Genomic DNA, 22,328 nt, shown 5'->3' with positions numbered 1-22,328 from the left:
GGTGTTGATGCTTGCCCATAAGGAGGGCGGAAGATAGCCTGTGAATGGTCCGGGCCAGGAGCAAAGTAGATGTGCTGCCTATCGCTCCATGCGCCTGGCCACTCCCCCGTAACATCTTTTTAACATATTTTAAACTATTACCACCCTCTCTCTGCATACCTGAGGATGCATCCATCCATGGTTCCATGCAAACATTAAGATCTCCTGCCACAATCAGATTACCATCTTGAAATCCATAAGTTTTCTTAGTGTATTCTCCAAATATGCCATAGATTTTTTATTAGGGCAATAAATATTTTTGTTAATGTACATTCTACTCTATTCTATGTTTTCCTTTTAGACACTTGCTGCCACCTCTCTTTCCCCAACACTTCACTCTCCCTAACTCCTCCGGACCATCCTAGAATGTCCACCATCTGCAATCTTTTGGGAATCTTAATTTTGCAGATTTTCCATCTTTTCATCCAATTAGGCACGCTGGGAAACCCCAAGCATATTGAACATTTTTCTCCATCATTGCAACAGTGGTCTCAGAGATCTCCTTCTAGCTAAAGTTTCTGCTGCAATATATGTGAAAACTTTCAGATTTGTTTCTTCATATTTTATTTCTGACATCCCCCATAGCTTCTGCCAGATATTTACTTTTCCTTCATAATGATGAAATCACATCTGTTGGAGAATCTGATGTCACTCCTTGGGGTCTCCTTACCCTATGCACACTATATATTTTCAGTTGTTCTGACACTGGTCTGCCCATTATTGGATTAAACACTTTTCTCATTTTGTCCCTTAGATCTTCTCCTTGAGGTGCCTCCGATAAGCCTTGAATCCTCAGATTATTCCTTCTTTCTATTCTCTTGATCTTCCAATTTATATGAAAGCTTCTTTTGTTCTCTTTGCATTTGTTCAACCTGCATTTCAAGCTTCATAATTATTTGAGCATATTTCTCCATTTTTCCCTCCACACCTTTGATCTGATTTCTTTACAGAGCCCCAAATGACAGTCTAGTCTGATCCCCGTTATGCCTTCCTTTTACTTCGTGTTGTTTCTCTGGGGGTTGGTCCTCTGGGCTCTTCTCTTGAGGAGGCATATACTTTCTTATTGTACTTGTATTTAGGCGCGGTTGGGCTGTTTTGGAACCCCCCTTTAGCTGATCTGCTCTTCGTGCTGTTAAGAGATTTTTAGCTGGTGACTCAAGGTGACTTAATGTAAATTAATTTCCATGTGTACTCCACTCTATTCATACAATACAGTAAAATCCGATGCTAGCTTTCCTCACTTTCAACTTGCTGCCAGGAATTCCAATCTGGTCTTAACCTGCCTATTGCTATGCCTGGTCCATCTTCCTCTTTTACTGAGGCACTCTAAATACAGACCGGGTGACCCCTCCTATCCTTATATAGAAAATATATAGAATACAGTTCAACCTGCCACTCTGATTCCAACAAACATCTTAAGACCCACACATTTATTTTAGAAAGACATATCATAATGTTTATGGTAGATCTTATAGTATTGCCACTAACCTTGGTGACTCACCATCTGTTCTCAGCACTTGATGTGTGGGATTGCTTACTTTCTCCTTTTCAGTCCGTTCTTCTAACCGGTACCCCTTCCATTGCCTCCACCAGCCGTCTCCAGGGGTCTCCAGTTGTTCTCAGGTACTAAGGCAGGAAATGGAGTACAGAAAATAATATATAGTATTTAGGGGGGCCACCTGCCTTGTATGTTGCCACACCACTGCCCCGTGTCCGCTTCCCTCCAGCAGCTCGAGCTTAGCAGCTCACCAGCTCCCAGTGCTTCAGGTGTCCTCTGCTGCTGTCACGTGGGCTGTTATGTGACCACTCCCGGCATCCTCCTCTCCTCCACCGCTATCTCTCCTACTCCACCGAGGTCCCGGTTCTCTCCGGCACCCAGACACAGGTCGACTCCAGGGTCCCCGGAACACTCTCTTCACAGCACCGCCAATGCCTGGCCAGGTGAGGACTGGAACATGGACCTTTTGTCTATAGTATTAGCAGCGGGGGTCTGGAGCCCTTACAGCATGCTACCTTTTGGTGCCATGTTCAGGCCACTCCCCCCAAATGTATTTATTTTTAACTGTAAAATAGGCACAGTTAATTTAGTTCAATTCATGTCAACATTTTAAGTATTTATGAACTAAACTTTCACAATCCTTTTGTCATTTTCATTTGGTTCTGTTTCACTTTATGTTATATTTATTTATTATTTGTTATTGAAAATTCTTATCATATACCTCTATAGTATATTCTGTATTTGAAAATTATTACTGGAGGTTGCATTTAGCTACTCATAGGCATAAAATGATTGTCTCCTGATCCAGCTAAAAACAATAATTTGTCTATGGGCTATTCCTATGCTGTGCAAAAATGCTGGTTTAACCAATCATGGGGCAAGAATCCATCAGATGACCACATCTGACTGCCACTATTGTTCTCCTTAGCTAAACCTGGTGCTTGAATTGTTTGCGCAGGGCATAGTACATGCTCTCCTGGTATGACTGTGCACATTTATGGCATGATTGTTCTACAGAATGATGCATGAATCTTTCAACCACCCTCTCATATTTATGGGTACCTTAAATTATATTTTCTATAATAATAATAATATTATCTGATATTGCCCTTATTAGCCAGAATAGGCAACATTCTAGCACTGTGACAGTACAGTAGCTACAGACAGTACTACAGTAGCTGCAGAAGCCAGAGCCTGAGGCTTGGTATATCAGGTGAAGAATACACAGGATAAGTCAATGCTGGAACTCTCCACCATAATCAAAACATGAATAGTCACTCAAAAAAAACCATTTGTATTTAAGCATGTCATAGCCAATAAAAGATGGCTAAGGGTGGTCTGACTATGCCAAGTTACTGTAATCTAATTGTGAAAGGAATATTGGAGCTTCCATTGCTTTGCTTCTTCTAGTTGATTGGTTGTAATGTTGACCCTTTGGCTTTTGGTTGTAATGTTGACCCTTTTGCTTCCCAATCACAAACTTGGAGCACATATGTAGATCTACAATATATAAAAAATAATAGAGAAATCATGCATCCTTATCTGATCAAGTAATCAAAGTAATCATGCAAGACGATCAGCATATAGCCCACAGCTAGTAGTTTTAGGAGAATTTTGCAATGACAAGCTCCATGTTCCTCTCATCACAGGTTTCACTCAAGTTCACTATCAGTGAGATGAGATCAAACTGTGGAGTTGCTTTACTAAAACTAGAGAGTGCAAAATCTGGTGCAGCTCTGCATAGAAACCAATGAGTTTCCAGTGGTTTTTTTTGTCAAAGCATAATTGAAAAAGGTGAAGTTGGAAGCTGATTGGCTGTCATAGACATCATTTTGCACTCTCCAGCTTTAGTAAGCAGCTGGCAAGGTTTTTGGGATCGGAATCAAGCAGGAATTTTATTGATTTGTTTTCCTAATCAGAACAATGCTTTATCAAAGGGGTTCAAATCACATCTAGCTCTCTCACCAAAACATACACCTCCTTATTTTCTTTGAAGTGAAATTTGTCGATGGCCCAAAACCTCTACTTTAGTATGTGAGACTCAGAATATGTAAACCCTAGCAATAAATGTGGTCCCTTCTTGTCTGTTAACTTTAACATTTAAGGCATTTTGTTATCCATTCAACAAGTGCAAAAAAGACCTGTTATTCCTGCCAAAAATCTTGTCAGCTGATACCTTCCTGTACTTCTTGAAAGTGCTGCACTCTTATCAGTTATATTATTCCCAGTTATCTCTCAGCACTACAGGTGTTCGTGGTTTGATTTAAAAGAACAGCTTAGAGTGATGATGCTGCTTCTCCATAGATACAGTATGGTGAGCATTGTCACCCTAGGACATTAAAGTGTTACTACACCCATGACCCTGCAAGATAAATCATTTCAGAACTTTTTCCACCTTTGATGTGACCTATAAACTGTACAACTGTTGAAAAATAAACTGAAATCTTTTAGGGGGGGTAGAAAACAAAAAACTAAAATAATGTGGTTGCATAAGTGTGCATATATCTTATAACTGGGGATGTAGCTTTGTTCAGGATTAAGTAATCACATTCAAAATCATGTTAAACAGGAGTCAGTACACACCTGTCATTTAAAGTGCCTTCAATATTAACCCCAAATAAAGTTCAGCTGTTCTAGTAGGTCTTTCCTGACATTTTCTTACTCGCATTCTACAGCAAATGCCATGGTCCGCAGCGAGCTTCCAACGCATAAGAGGGATCTCATTGTTAAAAAGGTATCAGTCAGGAGAAGGGTACAAAAGAATTTCCAAGGCATTAGATATACCATGGAACACAGTGAAGACATCGTCAAGTGGAGAAAATATGGCGCAACAGTGACATTATTAGGAACTGGACATCCCTCCAAAATTGATGAGAAGACAAGAAAAAAAACTGGTTTAGGAGGCTACCAAGAGGCCTACAGCAACATTAAAAGAGGTGCAAGAATACCTGGCAAGTAGTGCATGTGTGGTACATGTGACAACAATCTCCTATATTCTTCATACAGTATGTCTGGGCTATGGGGTAGAGTGACAAGACGGAAGCCTTTTCTTACAAAGAAAAACATCCAAGCCCTGCTAAATTTTGCAATCTGAAGTCTCCCAAAAGCATGTGGGTAAATATGCTATGGTCTGATGAAACTTTTTGGCCATAATTCCAAAAGATATGATTGGCACAAAAACAACACTGCACATCACCAAAAGAACACCATACCCACAGTGAAGCATGGTGGTGGCAGCATCATGCTTTGGGGCTGTTTTTCTTCAGCTTTAACTGGGGCCTTAGTCAAGGTAGAGGGAATTATGAACAGTTACAAATACCAGTCCATATTGGCACAAAACCTTCAGGCTTCTGCTAGAAAGCTGAATATGAAAGGAACTTAGTCTTTCAGCATGACAAAGACCCAAAGCATACATCCAAATCAACAAAGGAATGGCTGCACCAGAAGAAGATTAAAGTTTTGGAATGGTCAAGCCAGAGGACTGGAAGATTGCCATGCTGATAGACTCATACCCAAAAAGACTGAGTGCTATAATAAAGTCCAAATGTGCTTTAACAAAGTATTAGTTTAAGGGTGTGCACACTTATGCAACCATATTATTTTATTTTTCTATTTTTACTTCCCTCCACCCAGTTTGTTGTACAGTTTATAGGTTACATTAAAAGGTGGAAAATGTTCTGAAATGATTTATCTTTGTTTAATTTTTTACATCACAGAAACCTGACATTTTAACAGGGGTGTGTAGACTTTTTATGTCCACTGTATATCTGGTCTTCCACAGTACACAGAACATGGAAATGTATTTATTTTAGTAAATATAAACTGCTAAGTACCTTTTCTCATCTGCAGTATATAGCAGTCTTGTGACTTCTATCCAGCTGAGCACTGATTAAAACCTATAGGAAGAGTCCTATGAGGCTGCATAACCCCTGACCTTCTGCTCAAACAGTGCTGATTGGCTCTGTGCTTATCACATGCACCTTCCCAAAGCAAAAAAAATTATCTACCAATACATACTAAACTGAGAATGAGCAGAGTGACTCCTAGAGCTCTGTACAATCAGCAGATGGATTGGGGACTGTGGAAGAAGGAAAGGATCAGAGAAGACAGGATCAAACAGCCTTTTAACACAATGCGGAGGATGACCCCTTAGGTTCCACAGTGAGTATAAGGCTTCATGTACACAAGCAGCTCCTAAACTCAAGTTTAGGAGCTTTGGCATTTTTTTGCCAAAGCTCCTAAACTCAACTCCGTAAAAGTCTATGTGTCCATTTACACATAGGCTTTTAGCAGAGTTTAGGAGCTGCCACGTTTAGGCGAGGTTAACCTCCCTAGCGGTCTGATTATGTCAGTATTTCTGTGCTCAAAGCGGTACATTTTTTTGCATGGAAATATGTATTTTTTTTATTGTAGCATGCTCACTGAAATCTGTCTGAACAAGAGTCTAGTAAACATTCCGGGTATATTAAAATTTGAAACACGAAATCCATAAATTATAATTTAATAAATAATCATAAAAATAATAACATAATAATAAACTTAATTCAATAATATAATCAAACCAAAAACACTGAAATTTGAAATATAGCGCCAAGTTCGCACATCACTGAGCAAAGTCGCAAAATTGTTTTCAGTGTCTGATGACAAATTTCCCCACAAATCATTATCACTCAATTCTGCAAGTGGTTCTAATTTACTATCGCTCTTCTCTAGCTGGACTAAAACCGCTTTTGACCTAAAGGGACGCTTCTTGGACGCCATGGACATTTCTCAGTTTCCAGGCAGAAAGAACGGTAAAAATGCAGGCAGGGCACAGGACAAAGCACTCGGGACAAAATGTATGTGAAATGGTTTGATACAGTAATGTTTTACTATGTGATTTTAGTGTATTTAGTGAATGTCACTTTTTCACATTTTTAAATTTCCCGCCGTTCCGTCCCCCGTACATCCTGACGTCGCATGGAATGGAACCCAGAAGACAGATGCCGGCATCGACCGGAGGGCATTGTCGGGGACACTGCAGGAGGGACGTCGTGGGAGCGAAGGACGAGGTAAATGCAGAAGGGATCCTGGAGCAACGCTGCAAGGTATGCCTGAGTGTAGCTCGGGGTTACCGCTTGTGGTGCTGAAACTTTACCCCGAGCTACACTCGGGAATACCTCCAGGGAGGTTAAACCTCCCTCTTCTGAACGCGGAAGAATTGTGTTCGGGATAGGAACATTTTGACCTCCAACCACAGGAAACCGCAAAACGTGGCAAAATTGCAGTACCGCTTGCCGCGGTTTTGCTGCGATTTGCATTTTTGCACGGCCGGCGGTCAGGGTAGGCTCCTGTACATGGAGCCTAACAAGAATGCTTTACTGCATATGCAGACTGATTTTACTGTTGTGGGTTTAGTAACACTTTAAGGCCCCATGCACACAGGCATATGAACTTATGCTCATATATGCTGGATTTTTCCTGCCAGAACTTGGGAAAAAAATACCTCCAGTGTTGCATATGTTTGCACGTTTAGGCATGTATGGCATTGAATGTAAATGCACATTCCACTAGCAAAATATTAATTTATTCTGGCCACTGGAATTCACTTACGCACATACGTGCGCGTGTATGTCCATTTACGAACATAAATTAGGCTCATACACACTTCTCTGAACACAGCTTTGATTTGTTTTTTTGTTATGCCACTAAACACTGCTCTTAAAATACTGATCTAAAAGCCTAATATGCATGGGCTCATAGGCTAACACAGAACTGTGTTTAAAAAATGCTGTACGCCTGTAAAAGAAGTGTTTTTAATGCATTGTGGTCATTTTCTGTATATAGTTTAGAACCAATGCTACTTTTGTTGGTCAAAATCTAATTCTCCAAAAGGATGCAGCTGACAAAAGACATGAGAGGAAAAACTCTCCCTCTTGCTACAAATATGATTAGAATTTATGAACAAATGTTCACAAAACCTGGATAATAATATAATAAATAATATATAAGGGTGGGGGAGGCAGATCTTTCCTCCATGTTACCCTACTAGTTCTGGTTGGGCACCAAGTGTGGGTGTAATGTACCTGGTGGTAGAACCTGGAGTGCAAAGGGAGGCCTCCCTTGCAGCTCTGGCTCAGGGGCCCTGGTAGAGTAACAGGGAGCGCTGGGTAGGACTTCTGTGGATGAATGTTGACATGCGTCATGAATGCAGGAGCAGCTGGTGGATGGCACACAGGCAGAAGTGCAGGAACGGCTTGGCAGATGACACTCTGGCAGAGGTACAGGAGCAGACTGGCAGGTGGCACACAGGCAGACGTGAAGGAGCAGGATACTGGCAAGGATAAGCCGGTTCAGGTGCAGGAGCAGAGTAAGACAAGGTCAGGTGGTCTGGGTCAGCAACTAGCAGGCAGAGTAAGCATAAACGGTAGGCAGAAGAATAGTCAAAGTGCAGGCCAGGGGTCGGTACAGGCAGCGTTCAAGCAGGGTCAATAACAGATCAGAAACAGAATCACAGTTAACAGGATGCATGGGTGCTCAAAAGTATTAGATCAAACGGCACTAATGCAAGGCACTAGCCCAGCTTAAATAGCCCGCCTAGTGCCAATGTGCTGTTGCGCATGCGCACTTGCGCACCTCTAGTCGCTAATCAGCCATGAGCAGGGCTAAGAGGGGTTCTGCGCCTGAGCATAGATATGCGCATTTCCTGACAATGGGTAATATAAGAGGCTTTCCCTGAGTGTGGGTTCTTCTGGGCTACGCTAGGTTCCATGCACAGGGTCACTTGCCCTGCACATGGGGTACCTTAACTGTGTCATGCTCCTTGATGCCCCAGGAAAAGTTTCAGGGGTTTCAGGAAAAACAATCTTAAGGTGATCCTCCAACTTACAGATGGCTGTACACCATGTGAACTGCACAATAAACGGTACTCCATTTAACTCTCCGTTTTCATGTCAATGCACACCTTGACTGTAACTGTTGTATTTAGTAGGGACACACTGAGCCTATGCCCACTACCCATCCAGCGTATCTCTGTCGCCTACTTTGAGCGAAAGAATGGGGTCCCGCTGTGCACCTAATGGAGACCTCATGCGTACATTTATTTAACTCTTCCTTTTCAGTATCTAGTGGCTGGACTGAGGGCCTCTGCTGTGCTGGTCTGCTCCCTTTGCCCAGTGAGTGGGCCCCAGAAGCAACCCCTCTCTTTACTAGAGGATACCCATCTATCACCAGTACCACCTTTCACAATAGGTTGATTGTACTGGTTACTAGACCTCTGTTACTCATGGCAACTACTTGCTGTACTCCATACCATGTTAACTCTTGCAGTGCTGTTTTCATAGCCCAATGTGTTTCACTGACCCAAGCTATAGAAGGCTATGTGCAATGTGCCAGTTACTGTCATGCACCCCTTTTTAAATAACTTCAGACCAGGTATTAAAATGTTTCAATGCTTTACTAATGATAATCAGCAAATGCAGTTCCAGAGAGTAAACAGTTTTTCCCTAACTGAACCTACAAATACCTGCACAAACACTAGTTTCCTTATCCTTTCTTCTTTTTTCTCCCCTCTCTTCCCCCTGTGGATCCGCACCCTTGTCCCTTTCATAATGATCAGGATCAGTGGGTCGGATCCAAAAACAGGCCACCAGAAAAACTCAGAGTGTCGGCAAAATACTTAATTCCTACCCTCCCACTGGGGCAGCCATTCTAGCTGACAAGTGTAGGCAACCTGCCTACATATAGAACAATTCTTCCCTGCATCTGAGCGTTTTTTTTAGATTTGTCTCTTCTTATTCCTCTTCTGTATCTAATGACTAGGTGACAAGAGATTCTCCTGGATAGATTCATTATTTTACAGGGGCATTTTGTTCATTTGGCTATTTGGTTGACGTTCTCCAGGCTGCTGTTTCTTGAGAGGGACTCCTTTTGTTATGAAGTACATTTTAATTTGTTATAAACATAAGCATTATTGTGTGTGGGTTTTTTTTTTTTGCCCCTGGCTATTTTGTAGAGTGGAAAACCAGAAACTATATCAATTCATTATAATGTTGATGTGATTATTTTCTTGAAGTTCTCGTGACAGCTGCTGTTTTTGGAGAGGGACACATTATAATTTGCTGCCGTAATGTAAATTTTAATTTGTTGTTATAAACATAAACAACATATTTTTTTTGCCACTAGCTATTTTGTTGTGTAAGAAGCCAGAAACTATTTCAATTTATGATCATGGATACCATAAAGACCTATACACCAGAGGAAACTGATGGAAAACTTGAAATTTTAACAAAGGAAACTCAAGATAAATATGACGTTAAGGAAATGGAATTTGAAGAAAAACATAATGATGACTCTCCATTAACAACACTTCACAGTTCTGATGAGATTAAAGCCCTGAACACTCTAAGAGAGGAGTAAGTAGCACAAGAGAACATGGATACTGTATTATAATCCAATACTTTTTGTTTTTTATAATAGAACTGCATTATGAGCATAGGTCTGGTATACAGTATTGACAATAACATTGAATTTCCCAGACTTTACTGACTGGCAGCAGGATGGGGGTTAACATTAAATAGATTGATTTTGCAATTTACTGAGTGGGGTCAGGGCAGTACCTGGATTTTGTTGATACTAAATGGACATAGTCAAGCCAGAGCCAGTGTCGCAGGAAGCTACTGCACTCTAACAAATTGCACCAAAATTAATAACAAGCCCTTCCACACACCCCCCTCCTTCATTATGCTATCTGCAGTAAAAACTTTTGTTGCATGGTAGGGGGGCCCACCCAATAAAGCTACAAAGCCCCAATATTTCCAGTGTCTTGTGCCAGCTCTTAGTCCCCTACTAACCTGCTGAAAGCATTGGCTAACTTCTTTTTTTTTTAACCACATAACAGATATAGCCATTAGGAATTTCACTGCAGTTATCCCCACACCAGGCAAACAAAGTTAAGAAAACCAACAAACGAGTTTACATACACTGCACAAACAGGTAGACCTTCAGAATAACAGCCCCACTGTTCAATGCCCATAAAATGTAACAGCAGATGTCCACATAATCCATAACAGCCTGTAATATAGTAAGGCTGGCCCTGTATGATACTCTATATAAAGGCAGGCAGCAGAAGCTGTTATCAAGTGCCGTAAAAAAAACAAACACTTTGCTGGTGATAGGTCCAGTGTCCAAATGGGGGGGGGGGGGGGTTGAGGTCTGGTACTTCAAAGAAGAAATGTTCTATCCATAGCTTGACTGGTCCAGTAACCCTGCAGCTTGACAGGGCTTGATCCCTGCTGTCTGCCTCAGAGGAATGGACTATATGGCTGAAGATCTTAAACTTTCTAATCCAAGAACCCATAGAAGATGACAGTTACTGTACCAAGACCAAGAGGCGAAATGATAATAAAATGTCAGCAAAGTCATACAAGGACAAAAAACAAACATAAGAAAGTACACGCGTTTGTTTCCATTCAAGTACAGTTCTCGGTTTTCTCGTGCAAAAAAAAGTGAATTGTTGATAAAATAATAGCTATGAGTCAATACCATGACTAGACTTCTAAGTGGCATTTCAATGTACATACAAAAAACTATGCAAAGTAGCACATATAAACGTTTTATACTATCCGGCTCTGCATTCGAATTTTTGTTAATGCAGGAAGTGTAAAGACCTGAATTTTAATATCAGCCTCTTTCAGTCCCTGTACAAAAAAAAAAATCTCAGACCTTGCCTGTGTAGCTCTATCCACACTCTACCTCTTACTCTCTATGCTCAGGTGCAGAACCCCAGATTTTGCACATGGACAAACTAGGCCACAGAGTCAAGTGGTGGCCATTCACAAACACATCCGCTACCCAGTTGGGTGCCAACCCATAGCCTTAAGCCAGCCATAGACAATGCAATTTTCTTTCCTGCAACCACAGGCTGCAGGAAAGAAAATTGCTGGATTTCCTCATCAACACAGTCAGTGTTGATGGGGGAATCCCTCCCACAGAGCCATTGTGTTCTCCCGGTGGGGGGGGGGGAGCCGTCCCCACTCAGGAGAACACAGTGATTACTGCTAACAGCTATAATAGCCACTAGCAATAATCATGTAAAATCCAATAGGCAGGTTGTACCCAAGTTGATCGATCGATCAGCTTGGGTACATTCAGCCTGCCCATAAATGCTTTAAATATTGGCCAGTCCGTGCTTAATCGGTCAAGATTCAAACCATCTTTAGAAACACTGGTCTAAGGACCTATGTTGTACTGCTATACAACTCTTATAGCATTCTGCTCACTTAATCTGCTTTTGCTGTATTTTATTTATAAAACAAAATCCAGACATTGTAAAAACACTTTATTTATGTACACAATATTCTTTTAATTGACATTTTTTCTGTTTTACTTCTTCAAGGCTGGAGAAAGTTAATACAAAGGATTATATAACATCTCTATCAAATCACTTGGTTTCATATGGATGTAAGTGCTGTTAATTAAAACCTTAATATCCACTAAATACTGTAGGTCATCAGTAGTGCATAGAGTTTATGAGATTGAGATTTGGAAATATGTTTTAGGTATAAAAAAAAACATATACTTGAGGTCCTTTGAACAGAAGGTGCTGTTTCAGAGGAAGTAAGGCTTTTTTTTCCATTTTTCTGGTTCCTGCAAGCATATATTATTTAGGGAACACTGTCCTTCCCCAAAACACAATGAACTGTCAGATATCTAAGCTGTTTGAAGAAACAGCTACTAGTGTCAGTTATACCTATAGAAATATCCAGTTTTGTTAGACAGAAACGACCACACAATAACAAAGAAGGGCCACATGATGGGAATGAAGAATTATGCTAATAAATCTTATTTTAATCAAATCTTTTGAAGTAGAGTAGTTTCAGCAAATTGAACCAAATTTCAGGCCAGCACAGGTACTAGATTCTCCTCAGATATATGCATTTTAATTCAATAGAATATGAATGTTTCAGATGAAAGAGAAAAGAAACCATGATTTCTGAGAATTTCATTGGTCTGTATGAAATTCCTTATTAAAGAGTTTAATAAACCCAAGTTTTAGTCCTTTGAGTGTAATAGAGGGGAATTCCAAAAAAGTGCTTATATCTAAACTGAGCCCTTAACATTCTATTACAGTTTTACTGCAGAAAAAAAAACAATCCTTCTGGTGCGCAAAGACCCTTAGCCCATGTTTAGACACGTGGCTTTTATTGTGCACCTCTGAAAAGTGATCTGCAGTGGATCAATTTTAAGAGAAGCTTGACAGGCAGTGAGGAGGTTCCTATTTTATCCCTAATACTGTACCACTGCATTACAGCCATGTTTGCTTAAATGGGTTGCATTCCACACTGCCCACCAAATGTGGTGCGGTATAATTTTTTAGCCACTTTAAGACCGCCGCATAGCAGATATACTGCTACAGGGCGGCCCTCCTGTGCAAAATCATGTATATAAACCTGATTCCACACTTCTGCCAAGGGGGCACACAGGTGCCGCTGGTAGGTCACTTTTGCTGTGAATACTCATAGCAGTAATCAATCAGCGGGTGCCAACCAATGTTGATTGTTGAGCAGAGACAAAGAACTGAGCTCTGCCTATGTAAACAAAGCAGAGCTCCATTTTGACAGGGGGGAAGTGATAGATCTTATTCCCTGCTTTGCAGGAACACAAGATCCATCACATGCCTGAGTAAAAGCACCTAACACAGTACACAAAACACTGGCTATGCAAACCCTTTCCCATCCAGTGTCATTAGTACACTGTCAGTGCATATTTTTAGCACTGATCACAATATTAGTGTCTCTGGTTCCCACAAAGTGTCAGTTAGTGTACAAATGTCTGCCACAATATCGCAGTCTCACTTTAAGTCACTGATCGCTGCCATTACTAGTATAAAAAAAAATCCAGTATATATTCCATAGTTTGTAGGCGCTATAACTTTTGCGCAAAGCTATCAATATGCGCTTACTGGGATTTTTTTTACCACCAATATATGTAGCAGAATACATATTTGCCTAAATTTCTGAAGAAATTAGATTTTTTTATTTTTTTATTGGATATGTTTTATAGCAGAAAACAAAAAATATAGTTTATTGTTTCAAAACTGTTGGTCTTTTGTTTATAGTGTAATCAGTGGTGATCAGATAGTGTAAAAAAGTGGTGATCAAATAGCACCAAAAGAAAGCCCTATTTGTGGGGGAAAAAATTACTCAAATGTAATTTATGTACAGTGTTGCACGACTGCGCAGTTGTCAGTTAAAGTAACACAGTGCCGTATTGTAAACAAATCGCCTGGTCAAGAAGGGGAGTAAATCTTTCGGAGGTCAAGTGGTTAAGCAAAGCATCAGGGCCACGGAATATGTACACTGCCTTCTACCTGTCTTTCAAACTTAAAGGGGGCAGTTGGAAGTTGGTAAAAATGCAGCTCAACCTGGTTTTGCCACCTCCCCAAATGCAACTCTAATCAAGTCCTTACTCTTTTTGGGATCCACATAGTTTTCACATTGCCTGAGATGCAGAAAAATGCAAGCCTTCAGAATTCACAAGTGGCTTTCCTACTTTCTGTGTACTTATACTGCAAGTAGATCTGCAAGCTAAAACAGGTATCCCATGTTATCTTGGAGTTGTGAATCTCTCTGATGCTAGCTGGTGATGTGCATATACAGTACAATTTAATGATCTGTAGTTCCAATAGGAAAAAACTACATTCCACAGATGCTGAAATGCTGATATTATATGAATTCTATAATTCATGATGCATATGCCAATGGCTAATTACTCTGGTTGTTGACTTTGCTGCGGGAACATATTCACTTATTGGGGGCTTCAATAGATCTCGAAAAGTACAGTGAAAACTTACTACAATATGTTTTTACATGTAAGTGTATAATGCTTTGTTTGATAGGATCTGTACTTTTCTGTGATGGTAATCTTTATTTTCTTTTTTCTCTATACCAGCTCTGTTTGTGACAGAGAAGATTACCTTTTCACTGGAATCCACTCATGACACTATTAAAAATATGCAATCAACTGACCCAGATTTTCATCTGGTTCCCAACATTGATGACTTTTTTTATCCAGTAATGGACAACAGAACAATAAAAGTAAGTTGCTCTGTCTCCAGTGCGAAGTCACAGTAGCCTCACATATCTTAAATGCTGCTCTTAGCCTTTCCTCATTAAACCTAATTACTTTGCTTTAAGTGTATTTAAAGCAAAGTTTTTAGAGTAGGAAAGAATTAAAATCCACATCAGATTTTTTTGTCATCTGTGTCCCATTGGAGATATTTCCCTTCACTTCCTATCCTTGAAACTGAAATTAAAAGAGGAAATTTCTCTAAAGTGAGGGAAATACTCTCTAGAGCAGGGGTCGCCAAACTTAGAGGAATAGTGCTCCATCGTTGGTGCCAGTGGGGTAATTAGTTGCCCATTTCTGGTTTCAGTGGGAGGAACAGAGCCCCGTCGCTGGTGTCAGAGGGAGGAACAATGCCCAGATGCCGGTGTCAGTGGGAGGAACAGTGCACCATCGCTGGTGTCAGAGGGAGGAACAATGCCCAGATGCTGGTGTCACTGGGAGGAACAGTGCACCATCACTGGTGTCAGTGGGAGAAACAGTGCTCAGATGCTGGAGTCAGTGGGAGGAACAATGCCCTGCCACTGGTGTCAGTGGGAGAAACAGTGTCCCATTGTTGGGATCAGTGGGAGGAACAGTGCCCCATTGCTGGGGCCAGTGGGAGGAACAGATCTTCATTGTTGGGGTCAGTGGAAGGAACTGTGCCCCATCATTGGGGTCAGAGGGAGGAACAAGTGCCCCATCATTGGTGTCAGTGGGAGGAACAATGCCCCATTGTTGGTTTCAGTGGGAGGAACAGTACCCCATTGTTGGTGTCAGTGGGAGGAATAGCGCCCCATCCTTGGTGTCAGTGGAAGGAATAGCATCCCATTATTGGTGCCAGTGGGAAGTATAGCACCCCATCATTGGTGTCAATGGAAGGAATAGTGCTTCATATCAGTGGAAGGAAAAGTGCCCCAAGAGCTGGATAAAAGCAAGCAAAGGGCCACATCCAGCCCACGGGCCTAAGTTTAGAGAGCTCTACTCTAGATTCTAGACAATCACCACTTGAACAAGTATCCTCATTGAAAGATTTCTCCTCTATTCCTGTTCTGGTGACAACTTGAAATTTACCTTACTCCCGGTCCTGGGGACAATGGTCACCAATATAAATAGAGCAGGTGAATTTCCTTATCAGGGATGCAGAGATCAGTAAAACCTTACAAGGGTTCCAACTGTTCCTACTCTATCCAAAAATTAAAAAAAAAAAAAAAAAAAAGGTTTTGACTTTAGATGCACATTAATAAAAACCAGTCACTCAGCTACAAAATCTTTGACATTTATTATTTGAATTTCAGTCTCAAGTTAAGTTGAAAGTAAGATATTGCAGCTTACCAGTCATTAGATGTGGTAGCTGCATTAGTTTTTTTTATTGGGCTTTTTTCCCCCTCTGGTTTCACCTGATGATCTGACCAGTAACACATCACCTATATTAGTGTGCCCTCACTCTGGATCACAGCGCAACAGAGATACCTTAGGGCAGCAACATTGTTGGTCTGTGGGCAGGGGAGTGTTGGATGCACTAGCAGATTTAAATACACTAACAAACTGAACCCAAACTCCAGCTCACACTTTTTAAGCAGTTTTTTTTCCTTTTAATATAAAGGTCTTAAATAAATAAATAAATCCTGAGCATTGCATGCACCTCTGTCAGTCTTAAATGGTCTCAACCCACTGACTGCTAGAACTGCAGGATAGTTTGTTCTGCTGAAAAACAACAAACTACTAACAAATACTGGGAAGATCACAAGGTGAAAATAAAAGAAAGCTAAAAAATGAAAAATGAATGCAGCCATCACATCAAAGAACTGATAAACTGGAATATAATAAATATTTGCTTTTGGGTGTAAATATCAGCTTGAGCTATTGATTTATGTTAACAATGTTTTATTTTTTATGAAAAAAAGGAGACAGTCCACAAAATGGGAAAATGAGTCTAAAGCTCAATAGGAGTATACAAATATTAGTATGGAAAATGTCATATTTACTTGATGAAAAATAGAAGAAATCTTTATTTTTTTTAGGAAAAAAACATGTACAAATACCCAGTATACATTCACTTTGTTAAAGAGGTTGAAAAGAGATCAGCCTCCACACTGCCACTGAATTAACCAAAGACATAGTGTGAAAACTGCTATTTGTGGGGATACTCTAGGCTTTGATTAGCGCACATCAAATTTGTAGCTTGGCTAAGCTCCACAAGTTTTTGATAAAAGTTGGGGAAAATGTCAAGTCATTTTGTTCAGCCTGCAGAAAAACTTTTCCCAATTTCCACCAGCATTATTGTCAGTGATACCCTGTATCAATGGCAGGAGTGCCATAAAGAGCATCTGAGTGAACTATAGAAGGTTATTTCACATGCCACCCTCCACACTTAGTTGTGACGGATGTACTTGTTGTTTGGGAGCAATGTTTTCCTTTTCTGCCTTTCCGAATTTTATGATACTTCATATAGCCCCCAGTGTCAGAATCACAGTAGAATGAGACAATAAAAAAGATTTCTGTACTATAGGTAGAGGAATATTTTAACAGACTACATAAAATATGAATTCTTGTGCTTGTTCACAACCTTCATACTTATGGTAAATCAAACAGATTGGGTCATGGTGACACATTTTATATGTCCCTAAGGTCAGACGACAGTAAATATCTGACTTAGACTAGCTCATTCCCTGGTGACCAGAGTTTTTCATTTTTAATGTTTGGATCAAAGAGAGATCCAGAAAATAAACTGCTCTGAAAAAATATTTTTAGTACAGATACCTTGTATGGTGCTTGAAGAATGCATGCATAGTATATCTACTTTATTTTATGTCTGCTTCTTAATGCTATCCTGCTGGAGGGGTTTCCAGGAGTCACTGAGCTATATAAAATATTTAATAGGAAAGCTTATTAGAAAATGTTCTTCCCTAGATACATTGTGAGACTTCAATGTTTGCCTCTGCTAGTGTAAGCAATGTCCTAATATTAAGTATACAATATATAAATATACAAATAAATGTAGTGGCATCACTAGGGTTGGTGCCACCTGGTGCAGTAAAATATGGTGTCACCCTCCCATCACCACAACCATGAACGCTTGGCTCACAGTTCCTCAGAGGTTTTCAGGAGATAGCAGTACCACCTCCTGAACATCTGTCAGCCAGTGCTATACAACAATCTGAAAAGTGATCCACCAAGATTCATTTTTCAGAGGGACTAAGCAGTACAGCAGGTCTGGAAGAGCACTAAAAGAAGAAACATCTCAAGTACATTGACATTGCTTACCGATTTACTGCTGTCTGTGCATATGTGCCCCATCTGTTGAGATTGCCTTCAGTTCCCTCTGTGGAACAGTTCCCCATGTTAAAACTCGTGCTTTCCCAATGGCACCAGCAACATCACGGGAAACGTGGAACCAGTAGGTCCTGTCCACTTTCCCCGGAGGGTTCCTCCCACCTTCACGAGTGGGTCCTGAGAACCTCCAACAGTGTGCCCTGCCCACCACCACCACAATCACCTCCAGTGTGTTTCACCTAGCTCGACCAATGCGTCCCACCCACCTCTAGTGTGTCCCTCCTACCTGCACTAATGGGTCCCGGCCATCTGCACATCTTCATTCTCCCCTCTCCGGGAAGGAGGTATCTGTAGTGCTACCCTGCCCAATCTCTTCCACCCACATCAAATGGCTGCTGGAGGAAGGTAGGAGCAGAATCCGCTCCTCCACCAGCTGTTGCAGTCACTGCTTTGTAATTCTCTAGCTGAATGACAGGAGTAACCGCAGCAGTGTTACTCCTGTCATTCAGGCACTGACAAACTGACGCTCCCAGTGCCCCTTCTCCATAGGATGGAACAGTGCCCAGGGTAGGTGTCCCAGCCCTGGTGTCACCCCTCTGGCAGGTGTCATCCGGGTGCTGTCCACTCTCCCATAGCAACGCCACTGAATAAACGCATAGGGGGGCTAAAATTTGGGTATATACAGTATTTGCCTTCCATTCCAGATTTATCATGATTCACCATAAAACTCGGAAGACCAAGCATGCTCATAAACAAAATAATTCATTACAATACATCACTTCCAAAGTTGCATTCTGTCGTACGAGAATATTTATAATGTTAGTAGCCTCTTCATTTTTAATATGAGACTAGCATGAAAATAAAAACCATACGATCATTTATCCGATATTCTCAACGTGTGTATGGGATACAGGGGCAACCAAATGTAATTGTTTCTAAGCTGTTCAGAGTTTTAAAAAAACACACATATATATACATACATACATACATACACACACACACACACAGTGAAAGAAATAAGTATTTGATCCCCCTGCTGATTTTGAATGTTTGCCCACTCACAAAGAAGTGATCAGTCTAAAAATGGGTGTTCCAGCATGACAAGGACCCAAAACACACAGCCAAGGCAACAAAGGAGTGGCTCAATAAGAAGCACATTAAGGTCCTGGAGTGGCCTAGCCAGTCTCCAGATCTTAATCCGATTGAAAATCTGTGGAGGGAGCTGAAAGTTCGAGTTGACAAACATCAGCCACGAAACCTTATTGACTTGAAGAGGATCTGCCAAGAGGAGTAGGCCAAAATCCCTCCTGAGATGTGTGCAAACCTGGTGGCCAACTACAGGAAACGTCCGACCTCTGTGATTGCCAACAAGGGATTAGCCACCAAGTACTAAGTCATGTTTTGTGATGGGGCTCAAATACTTATTTCCCTCATGAACATGCAAATCAGTGCATAATTTGTTAGACATGCATTTCTTTTGAATTTTTGTTGCTATTCTGCCTCTCAGTGTTACAATACACCTACTATTCGATTTTTAGACTGATCATTTCTTTGTGAGTGGGCGAACATTCAAAATCAGCAGGGGATCAAATACTTATTTCCTTCACTAATACACACACACACACACACACACACACACACACACACACACACACACACACTAGATGTTAAAATAACTTTTTTTGGCTGTGGCCATTGCTTATGCAGTTCAGGAGTTTCTAGACTTTTCTACACAAAGTGGAAGATGGCTTGAAACCTCTGCAAGCTCTACAATTCTAATCTCCAGTCACTTAGACTTCTGTGTATGATAATTGTATTAATAATACAAGGCACAAATGGAATTGTGTCCCTTATATTAGCAGACAGTATTCCCTCTGCTTTTAATTTATTATGAAGCCCCACAACATACAGGAACGTAATTCCCAACACACAGAAGCTGAGCTGCAAGGTTAGTGGAAGTAATATACTGCATTTAGGGAGCAAGGAAATGGGGAGAGGGACAAGCTGAAACTCCAGATCTATCTTTTGCATATTTAGCAGTCTAGGTTTGGGGTTCTCAATTTGCTCTGAAGGATAAACAAAGGTTAGAGCAGGCTGGCTTTTAATTATTATCTAGTGTAACAGTTCTGATCATTTGGCAGGTTTTAAAATAAAATATATTGCAAAATACTTCCCAAGGAAGCCCTCAGCAGCAGCCTCTGTCTTAGATCTTGCACGCTCTGTATATTTTTACATTTTTTGTATCCTGTTGGTGCCCTTCAGTTTTGTTAACCTATTACTGTACAAATCATTTGAATCGTTTTAATTGTTATCCCGATTGCTTTGAAGCATTCTAGCACAAAGTACTGTGAACATGCAACATTATTATTAATAATGCAATTAGTGTTACTGCTCCCTTTATCGATTTGACCTGTTAATGTATTCAGTAGCAAATTATCTTCTTATATGTAGTTAATGTAATGAAACAGGCATTCTTAACCTTGGATCTACTTTGATTCCAAAAATATACTACATTTTTAAAACCAATGTGATGGTAATATTAATAGTCAAGTCTTACATCTCAAAACACTTTCACTTTTAATTAATATATTCATTTAATTTTAATAGCATAATTGTAAAGATATATCACAGCAGAAGATTAAATGTCTACTTGACCTTGCAGAGATTTGATCCTTTAATGTCCCTGGATTATGACAATAAATCTCTTGTAACAAATGTATTTTGCATTTACTGGTATTCATTGTAAGCTTTTAGTGCCTCACAGTGTAACCTGCTTAATGCAATTCAAACTTAAAGAGACGTGGCAACCTTGCAAATTCAGGGCAAAGTGATAGTGTCTTTGTAAAGGATCCACTCTTATCCAGTTAGACTCACCTTGCCAATGCACCCTTGACTCCACTTGTGACCTCCTCCATGTGGTGCTAGACCTGAGCACTGATATACAAGTGACATCACCACCACTTCTTCTAGTGCTCAACATCAGCTGACACTCTGTGGCAAGGAATGATGAGGGGGGGTTCACACTGTCACTTTGCCTTTGATGGCCAAAGTGACCCTGGGGGGGGGGGTTATGTACTAAAACTGGAGAGTGTAAAATCTGGTGCAGCTTTACAGGTTTTATTGCCAATGCCTAACTGAATAAGCTGAAGTTAGAAGCTGATTGGCTTCCATGCACAGTTGCACCAGATTCCGAGTGCTTCAGTTTTAGTAAATCTCCCCCAATGTGTTTTTAACTCCTTTGGCAAACTGTAGGGCAGCAGAGGCAATGAATATAGCCTTGGTACCCATCACCTGGCTTTTTTACCTGTCTTGTCAATTATATCTTAAATGAAACATGTCATAAAACAAATGTGGTGGCTGCCATCGTTGATCTCTCCAGAAAATGCTAGCTTTCTGGCTGTCATGTCAGTATGGAACAAATACTGTATGTAGAAAAAAAAAGATGGACTTTCCTTGTTTGCATTCTTATTAATGGTCAGTACTAAAGACAATGGACCAGCATAATAGCTAGGTGACCAGCGCTTCAAGAAGGAAGTCTACAAGTGTAGCCCAAATATTTTTTTTATTAAAAGTCTGCTTAACAATGGTAATACCTTACTAATGGTGTCCTTCACTAACCCTGTAAATGTTAGCATTTCAATTTTGTTACGTAGGGATAAAGAGGCACATTTGTGTACTGTTACCTATTGTTAGTAGAATGGCCACAATAATGTGTGTGTGTTTATAGTTCCCCTAAGCAACATCTAAACATATGCCACATGAAAAGCAATCTATATATTTTACATTAAGCCCCCAATCACATCAAGCCCAACTTTGAAATTGTGCGACTTACAGTGAAGTTGCATGATTTCAAAGTTGGGTGAACCACCAATTTCAGGTGCGATTTGCAAGACATCTGACACAGGGCACAATTCACTAAGCGGTATCTTACCACATCCGAGTATGCTGTAGGATACAGCATAGCATTTTTGTAAAAAAAAAAAAGTTTGAATTCACCAAAAATCGCTACTAAAATACCGTATCCGTTATTTTATCAAGTCATGCGGTATTTTAGTAGTAAAAACCATGAGTTAATGTTTCAGCCGTCAGCGGGGTTCCCCATAAAAGAATTGCTGGCAATTAAAAATGGCGTGGGGTCCTCCATCCATACCAAGCCCTTAGGGTCTGGTATGGATTATGAGGTGAACCCCATGCCAAAATGTAAAAAGAAATGGTGTGGGGGTCCCCCCCTCCATCTATACCAAACTCTTATCCAAGCATTCAGCCCAGCAGGTCAGTAAAGAGGGAGGACGAGTGAGTACCCCCCCCCCCCTCCTGAACCATACCAGGCCACATGCCCTCAAAATGGGGGGGTGCTTTGGGGCAGGGGGGCTCCCCCCAAAGCACTTTGTCCCCATGTTGATGGGGACAAGGGCCTCTTCCCCACAATCCT

The 22,328-nt window shown here is 40.7% G+C and overlaps 1 protein-coding gene across 1 annotated transcript in view; it reads left to right on the top strand.

The window, feature by feature from the left end:
- ERICH6B (glutamate rich 6B) overlaps positions 1–22,328 on the top strand; it is a 258,727-nt gene that overhangs the window by 125,180 nt on the left and 111,219 nt on the right. The window contains exons 7-9 of the mRNA XM_089678802.1: positions 9,701–9,930; positions 11,913–11,977; positions 14,468–14,613. Of these exons, the coding sequence (XP_089534928.1) occupies positions 9,701–9,930; positions 11,913–11,977; positions 14,468–14,613 (441 nt within the window). The remainder of the gene's footprint in view (positions 1–9,700; positions 9,931–11,912; positions 11,978–14,467; positions 14,614–22,328) is intronic.

This window comes from Staurois parvus, unplaced genomic scaffold (assembly GCF_062004578.1).
Source record: "Staurois parvus isolate SC_StPar_1 unplaced genomic scaffold, SC_StPar_1.0 ptg000017l, whole genome shotgun sequence".
Lineage (NCBI taxonomy): Eukaryota > Metazoa > Chordata > Amphibia > Anura > Ranidae > Staurois > Staurois parvus.
The sequence above is the reverse complement of the archived record's forward strand: the minus strand, read 5'-3'. Positions and strand labels throughout refer to the sequence as shown.